This window comes from Myotis lucifugus, unplaced genomic scaffold (genome assembly GCF_000147115.1).
Source record: "Myotis lucifugus unplaced genomic scaffold, Myoluc2.0 scaffold_100, whole genome shotgun sequence".
Lineage (NCBI taxonomy): Eukaryota > Metazoa > Chordata > Mammalia > Chiroptera > Vespertilionidae > Myotis > Myotis lucifugus.
This window is the reverse complement of record NW_005871148.1, coordinates 3,782,850-3,792,014: the sequence shown is the minus strand read 5'-3', so window position 1 is coordinate 3,792,014 and position 9,165 is coordinate 3,782,850. Positions and strand designations below refer to the sequence as shown.

The window sequence follows — 9,165 nt, the reverse complement described above, 5'->3', positions numbered from 1 at the left end:
CATGCACTACTATATCCTCGGGGAGGTCGGACTGCCGGTTCGGCCTGATCCCCGTAGCCACCCGGTCAAACTGGCAATCCAACATCCCCAAGGGGTCCTGGATTGCAAGAGGGCGCAGGTCAAGCTAAGGGATCACACTGGTGCACAAATCCGTGCACTGCACCTCTATAGAGAGAGAGAGAGAGAGAGAGAGAGAGAGAGAGAGAGTGTGTGTGTGTGTGTGTATGTGTATGTATATATATATATATATATATATATATATATATACATATATATATATAAAAGAAGACATTCACTAATTCCAGAAGTTACCTTCAAACCTTACTATTTAACATGTGATTGGCATTACCTAGTATGCATGAGAGAAATTCAGAATCTCTGGTCCTACCCCAGGCCTACTAAATTAGGATCCACAGTTTCTCAAAATTTTCAGTTGATTCATATGCTCATTAAAGTTTGAGAAGCTGCCTTAAATAATCCATCCTAAAACTGGAGGTGCAGCAAAACCACATGGGAAGCTGTTAAAAAGTGTCAAATTTACAGAGTTCTACGTGAAGCTCAGTACAGTATTTTTATCTTTCTTCTTAGATAATTCTCCTATGCAGCCAAGTTTGAAAACTAGTACTTCACAGAAATTGGATATCCTACTACCAAGCAGAAAGTAAGACTTTTGTGGAAACTCAAGCAAGAGAACTAAGGTTGCCTCGTGAGGCATGATCAGAACAGAACTGATATGAAAGGAAGGTGTAAATAATCCAAACACAATAACTAAAAGAGGCTGTCAGAAGACTGGATTAAAAAAATAACAACAAGGAATCACCTGAAAATATGACATAAATGAAAAGTAAAAAGGTGGGAAAAGTTATACCAAACTAATAGTATTCCCCAAAAAAGCTGAATTAGCTACATTAATATTAATAGATTTTTAAAAGCAATGAATATTACCAGGGGTAAAGATGATCATTTCATAATGATACAGGGGCCAAATATCCAAGACAAAACCATAAACAACCAACCATAATGTTTATGCACCTAGTAACAAAGCCACAAAATACATGAAGCATAACCATACAGAACTTCCAGGAGATTGACAACAACACTCCTCTCTTAGTAATCAATAGAACAAGTAGACAGAAAATCAGCAAGGTTATAGAAGATCTTAACAACACTATCAACAAATTTGATCTGACACTTATGGAACACTACCCAACAGCAGCAGAATACACCTTTCTTCCAAATACACATGGACAATGTTTTGGGCCATAAAACAATCTCAAATGATTTTTTAAAAAATTAGTCATACCTGTTATGTTATCTGACCATAATGGAATTAAATTAAAAACCAGTAACAGAAAAATATCTGGGAAATGCCCTAAATGTTTGAAAATTAAGCAGTATACTTTGAAACAATCCATGGATCAAAGATTAAGTCACAATAGGAATTGGAAAATATTGTGAATTTAATGAAAATACAACAAATCAAAAATTGTGGGATGCAGCTTATAAAGTGCATAGAGAGCCCTAACCGGTTTGGCTCAGTGGATAGAGCGTCGGCCTGCGGACTCAAGGGTCCCAGGTTCGATTCTGGTCAAGGGCATGTGCCTTGGTTGCGGGCACATCCCCGGTGGGGGGTGTACAGGAGGCAGCTGATCGATGTTTCTCTCTCATCGATGTTTCTGACTCTCTGTCCCTCTCCCTTCCACTCTGTGAAAAATCAATGGAATATATTTTTAAAAAAATAAATAAATAAATAAAGTGCATAGAGGGACACTTACAGCACTAAATGCCTACATTAGAAAAGGAAAGTCTTGCCCAGCCGGCGTGGCTCAGTGGTTGAGCGTTGACCTATGAACCAGGAAGTCATGGTTCGATTCCCAGTCAGGGGCACATGCCTGGGTTGTGGGCTCGATTCCCAGTGTAGGAGGCAGCCAATCTGTTTCTCTCTCATCACTGATGTTTCTATCTCTCTCCCTCCCTTCCTCCCTCCCTCCCTCTCCCTTCCTCTCAGAAATCAATAAAAATATATCTTTTTTAAAAAAAAAGTCTCAAGTAAATGATTGTAAGGTAAGTTTCTACTTTCAGAAACCAAAATAAGAGCAAATTAAACCTGAAACAAGCAGGAGGGAAACAACCAAGAGTAGAACAAACGTTTACAAGTGGTTATTATACTTTGGTGTTCCTGTGTTCATTGCCACACATCCACCTATTTTTTTTTTAAAATATGTTTTATTGATTTTTTACAGAGAGGAAGGGAGAGGGAGAGAGAGCTAGAAACATCGATGAGAGAGAAACATCGATTCAGCTGCTTCCTGCACACTCCCTACTGGGGAGGTGCCTGCAACCAAGGTACATGCCCTTGACCGGAATCGAACCTGGGACCCTTCAGTCCGCAGGCCAACACTGTATCCACTGAGCCAAACCGGTTAGGCACACATCCACCTATTTAAAAGAGTAGAACAAAAGTCAATGAAATACAAAAGTATACACAAAAATCAATACTAGCACACCCAAAGGCTGCTTCTCTTAATAGATCAATTAAATGGATTAACACTGGAAGACAAATTTCAGTATCAGGAATGAGACAGATAACATTACTATAGACTTTACAGATATTAAAAGCATAAGAAAATATTATGAACACTTTTATATTGATAAATTGAGCTCACATGAAAGAAACTAATTTCTTAAAAGACATGAATAATCAAAGTCCATTCAAACTGTACAGCCTCAGAAACAGACTCATAGATACAGAGAACAGACTGAGAGCTGTCAGAGAGGAGAGGAGTTGGGGGGCTAGGTGAAAGGATTAAGCAAAAATATTTAAAAACTCACAGACATGGACAATAGTATAGTGATTACCAAAGAGAAAAGAGGGTGGGGGGAGACAGAAGAGGGTAAATGGGAATAAATGGTGATGGAAAGAGACTTGACCTAGGGTGGTAAACACACAATGCAATATACTGATGATGTGTTACAGAAATGTACAACTGAAACTTATGTAATTTTATTAACCAATGTCACCACAATAAATGTTTAAGAAAGAATGAAAAAAGTATAGCCTTCTATGTATTAAAGAAATTAACTTCCTAGTTAAAAATCTTCCAACAAAAAGAACTCCAAGCCCAGATGACATCATTGGAATATTCTACCAAACTTTTAAAGAAACAATTACAATTCTATACAATCTCTTGCAGAAAACAGAAAAAAAAAGAGGCAATACTTTCTGACTCATTTTGAGGCTGGCATTACTCTGATACTGAACTCAGATAAGACATTTCAAGAAAACTACAGACAAAACTCCCCAAAAACACAGACATAAAAATCCTCAAAAACACCATGCATGAGAATTCAGCAAGATATAAAAAGTATAACACATCACAACCAAGTAGAGTTTAACTCCTGGAATTAGGCTAGTTCAACATTCAAAAAATCACTCAATAGCCCGGCCAGTGTGGCACAGTGGTTGAGCGTCCACCCAGGAACCATGAGGTAGCCGGTTCTATTCCTGGTCAGGGCACATGCCTGGGTTGTGGCCTCAATCCCCAGTGTGGGGCATGCAGGAGGCAGCCAATCAACGATGTTCCTGTCTCATCGATGTTCCTATCTCTCTCTGACACTTCTGAAAGTCTAGTAAGAACTTTACATTTTAAAAAACATACATTTTTATTGATTTTAGAGAGGAAGGGAGAGGAAGAGAAAGAAACATCAATGATGAGAGAAAATCATTGATTGGCTGCCTCCTGCACACCCCCTCCTGGAGCTCTAGGCCGCAATCCGGGCATGTGCCCTGAAGGGTATGGATCAGTGATCTCCTGGTTCATAGGTCCCCGCTCAACCACTGAGCCACACCGGTTGGGCCAGAAATGTTATTTTAAAAATGCAAAGCCCAAAAAGAAAATAAATAAATATGCAAAGCTTTTTGCCCTAGCCGGTTTGGCTCAGTGGATAGAGCGTCGGCCTACAGACTGAAGGGTCCCAGGTTGGATTCTGGCCAAGGGCACATGCCTGGGCTGCAGGCTTGATCCCCAGTAGGGGGGCGTGCAGGAGGCAGCAAATTGATGATTCTCTCTCATCACTGATGTTTCTATCTCTCTCTCCCTCTCCCTTCCTCTCTAAAATCAATAAAAAATATATTTAAAAAAATAAGTAAATAAGATAAAAATGCAAAGCTTTTACCCTAACCTAATTATCCAAGTCACAGATTAATGAATGTCAAGAGCTCAGAAGGGGATTGGCAAACTATGGCCAGCCACTGCCTATTTTTGTAAATAAAGTTTTATTTGAACACAACCATGCTCATTTGTTTATTATTCTCTACAGCTGCTTTCATGCTACAATAGCAGAATTGAGTAGCTGCAGCAAAGACAGTCTGGCCCCCAAAGCCTAAGATATTTACTATATGGCACTGTAAGAGAAAGTTTGTCAATCTCCTACCCATTAGATTATCTAGTTCAGCCTGTATTTTACAGATAGGTAAATTGAGGCCCACAAAGGAATGGCTTCTATAAGGTCAAACTCAAGCTAAGAAACAATGATGAAATCCATTCTTACCTAGCCAGAAAATTCTCAAAACATACATCTACCCCCGCCCAGTTTGAGAGTGAACCTCAGACTCTCATACCACAAGTGAGTACATTTACCAATAAACTGATGAGGAAAGAACTTTGGGCCTAATTCATATCCAAGAATACCTGCTAAAGGTCTGAGATAAACTTCGGCAGATTCTAGAAAAAGTTAATTTGAAAGCCACATAAACTCAGATTAGGGAAGATTTTAAAACAAGTAAATGATGGTTCAGCCTAAAATAACTGCCAATTCATTTAATTGCCTTTTAAATGTAACCCAATAATCCCACTCCTAGAAACTACCCTATGGAAACACCAGTCTGGGCGACCTAAGATAGATCTATCACATTTACAATAGCACCATTTGTAAAAGCAAAGAGGAACTAAAGTTTCAATAGGGCTACTTTTCAAGGCAAATCTGAAATTCTTAAAAAGAGCCACATCAAGGGATATGATATCACTGTAAAACTTCAGAATATTGGAGACCATGAAAAGCTTAAACGCTTTTAGAAAGGAAAAACAAAACAGGTTAGACATGATGGAAATACTGGTAATCAGAATGGCCCTAGACTTCTCAACAGCAACACTAGATGCTAAAACACAATAAAGCAAATATTCCAAGTAAAACTGATTTTTTTATTTAGGATCCTATACCCAGTCAAACGATTAATCTAGTATTAGGGTTGAAAAGGGCATTTTCAGACACGTAATAAAAAATAAGGGGTAGGGATATTTCTCATGCATCCATCTTAGGAAGCAATTAGAGCTTGTACTGAAAAAAGGAAGTAAACCAAGAAAGATGTAGGACCTAACAAACAGAACCAATGTGGTAAAGCAGCAAAAAACCTACAGAGCAACAAGCAACAGTTCAGGTGAGAGCAGAAATGCTGAAGGCTTGCAGAAGAGAGATCAATAAGGAAAATATGGAATTGCTACATTGGAGAGTTTGGAAAATAGGAAATGGTAAGATATTTTATCTATCTATTTATTTATTTTAATCCTCACCCGAGGACATGTTATTATTGCTTTTTAGAGAGAGAGGAAGGGAGAGAGAAAGAAACATCAATCAGTTGCGTCACACACACCCCCAATGGGGGGGGGGGGGGATCCACCTACAACCTAGGCATGTGCCCTAACCAAGAATCAAATTGGCAAACCTTTGGTGCACCAAACGACGCTGCAACCAGGACAGGAAATGATAAGATATTTTAAAGTAAGGGATAGTACCCTAGGCTAAGTACATAGAACACTAAGCAGTTAAAAAAAAAGGGGGGGGGGCAATAATTCCAGGAAAACAATTACAAGGAAAGTAATAACCATAGTGCATTATTTGATTCAAGTGTAAATAACATTTAATAGCCACAATAGTGTAATCAATCCCTCATAATTTATCCTGACCACGAATCATGCTATATAACTATAATGAGAGCATAGAAGAAAGTAAGGGTAATTTACCAGGGCTAAATGCTCATTTACTATATAAAAGTCAAGAGAGAAATGTCTAAAATTGATAAATCAAATATAAGCATATCATTTTAAAATAGTGATAATTATCAGAAAAATAAAAACCAGCTACAAGAATTGAAAACCATTGCCTCAAAAAAAAAAAAAAAGCAAAGAAAAAAAGAGATAAAAAGAAAAAAAAAGAAAAGAAAACCATTGCCTCTGGAAAGGTAGGAAGAGGTACATGGAAGAACCACTTTTGTTCACTGTGAGTCTTTAATACTATTTTATCAATGTTTATGTACTACTTTGATAAAGATATAAATGATATGGGAAAACCCTGCTTTATAACAAATAAATCAGTTTAATATGATCCTAGTTACCTTTATTTCTTTTTTTTTCTTTTTTTAAATATGTAGATAAAAACATGGAATTTTAAAAATACATAAAAACATGTACTATGGTTATCTTTGGTTGGTAGGATTACAGATGATTTTCATTTTCATCTGTTATCATGTGTATTTTCCCAAAAGAGTAAACCCACGCTATTTTTATGATTTTTCATTGTAATTTTAAATAACAACTTGAGAATAGATGAGAACTCAGGGGAATGAGGGAGACAGTTAGAGGGCTATGGGCTGGTTTGAAAACCTGGAAAACTGGTGTTTAAGGAACAGGCAGAAAAAGAGGACATGGAGGAAAAACGAAAGAGCTAGAAGTATCAGGAGTGCTTTCTCCAACCATTGTAAATAATTGAAGTAAATGTATTATTTATTATAGTTCTGGAATAAATCAGATGTTCGATAAACTAACTTTTTTAAATGGAGAAGTTAAACATTTAATTTCTTAAGTTGTTTTAATGACATTTTTACTTAAATATTTTTTACCTTATCAGTTGACAGCTTTCAATAGAATAAAATAATACTTTCAACAGACTATAAGTAAGGTCTCTATATCATCAAAGAATCTCCATCTTCAGCTCAGGAAGAAATCAACAGGTAACAATAGCTAATATTTACTGAACCAGGCATTTCATATGCATTAACCCATTTAACCATTACAACACCTTGAATAAATACTCTATCTCCATTTTATAAATAAGGAAAGTGAGGCACAAAGAGTTGAGCAAACTGCCCATCATCACAGAGCCCAGATTCAAACCTATGAAACCTGGATTCAGATTCTTCACTCTTTAAATCTCCATGCTACCTGCTTTGGTCTCTAAATTTTTTTTTACATTCATAAAATACATGTCTAGAATCCTCAGCTTCTCATCCATCATGATAATCTAAAATTTTGTGTTTGGCTTACATATGTCCGTGCCTCTAATGCCTGGCACGAGTCCTCACATTGACAATGTGAAAATCAACTCCACTCACACTGGTCCTTCTCTGACAGAACCTTCTGGAATTAATTCTTCAAGCTGGCCTAAGGCAATCCAGCTCTTTCATTTTAAGAGAACTTTGTTTCTTTGTTGTTTTTAAATCCTCACCTGAGGACATTTTCCCACTGATTTTGAGAGTGAAGGGGAAGGAGGAGGAGGGGAGAGAGAGAAAGAAATATGGATGTGAGAGAGATATATCCACCGGTTGCCTCCTGCAACCAAGGTACGTGCCTTCGACAGGGAATGGAACCCACGACCACTGGGCAAAACCGGCCAGGGCAAGAACTTTAAGACTACAGTACCAAAGAGCCTTTCCAAAGAACCGACAAGATGGCGGAAGTGGAGAAAAGAAAGCGAACCTCGGACTGCGCCCATCTTGAACAGCTGCTGGACGAGCTATGAGCATCGGGATGCAACTGCACAGCGCCCCGCAGCGGGTGGCGGCTGACCCCGGGCCTGCAAGGGAAGCAGCACTTTGCTGCGGAAGCCAAGCGCCTGCGCAAGGAGGAGGTGCCGCCCAGGGAGAAGCCCAAGGTGATGAAGCCACACATTCGGGACATGATCACCCTGACTGAGATGGTTGGTGGCACTGTGGGCATCTACAACGGCAAGACTTTCAACCAGGTGGAAAGCAACCGAGATGATTGATGGGCCACTACCTGGGCAATTCTCCATCACCTACAAGCAAGTGAAGCACTGCCAGCCAGCACCAGGGCCACCCACTCCTCTATTGTCATGCCCCTCACGTAGCCAAGAAGGGCACAGACATATCTTATATTTAAAAAAAGAAAGAAAGAAAGAAAAAACTATTGTAACAAACAAAATGAGTCTGCTTAAGATGATTCTATTAAAACTGCATTTGTAATGGTCCAGCTGTTCCATTCCTAGGATATACCCAAAATGAAAACATATTGTACAGCCAAAAATCTATACACGAATTATTTGCAGCAGCATTATTCATAATAGGCAAAAAGTGAAAACATGAACTGGTGAATATAGGACTGGTATATGCTATAACATGTACGAACCTTGAAAACAATATGCTAAGTGAAAGAAGCCATACATTATATGTCTCCATTTATATAAAATGTCCAGAAGAGACATATCAGCAGAGAACGAAAGTAGTGGTTGCCAAGGGATGGAGAGGGAGAAGGATAGGATAGGGAGTGACTGCTATGGTATGGAACCCCACCCCAGTGGGGGGGCGTGCAGGAGGCAGCCCATCAATGATTCTCATCATTAATGTTTCTATCTTTCTCTCCCTCTCCTTTCCTCTGAAATTAATAAAGATATACTAAAATCATTGATCAGCTGCCTCCTACATGCCCCACACTGGGGATTGAGCCCTGACCGGGAATCAAACCTTGATCTCCTGGCTCATGTCGACACTCAACCACTGCACAACACCGGCCATGCCATTTTCTTTCTTTTAATTCTCATGTTTAACTTCTTCAGGTACTTATACCTGAAAACAAATCTCATTAATTTCCTTTTTTTTTAAATTTCAGAGAAGAAGGGCGATGGAGAGAGATAGAAACATCAATGATGAGAATCATTGATTGGCTGCCTCCTGCACTCCCCTTACTGGGAATCAAGCATACAACCGGGGCATGTGCCCTTGACTGGAATTGAACCCAGGACCCCCTTCAGTCCTCAGGCTCTATCCACTGAGCCAAACCAGCTAGGGTTCATTAATTTCCCTTATAAAGTTGAATTCCTATGGCTACTTACTGAAAGCAGTACCATTCTTATAGAGGCATATTTGATGCATTC

General features: G+C 38.8%; 1 protein-coding gene across 1 annotated transcript in view; it reads right to left on the bottom strand.

Moving 5' to 3' along the window:
• BPTF (bromodomain PHD finger transcription factor) overlaps positions 1–964 on the bottom strand; it is a 95,441-nt gene extending 94,477 nt beyond the window's left edge. Inside the window, 1 exon segment of the mRNA XM_014458775.2 lies at positions 946–964. Coding sequence (XP_014314261.1) covers positions 946–964 — 19 coding nt within the window.
• Between the last annotated feature and the right edge of the window lie 8,201 nt (positions 965–9,165).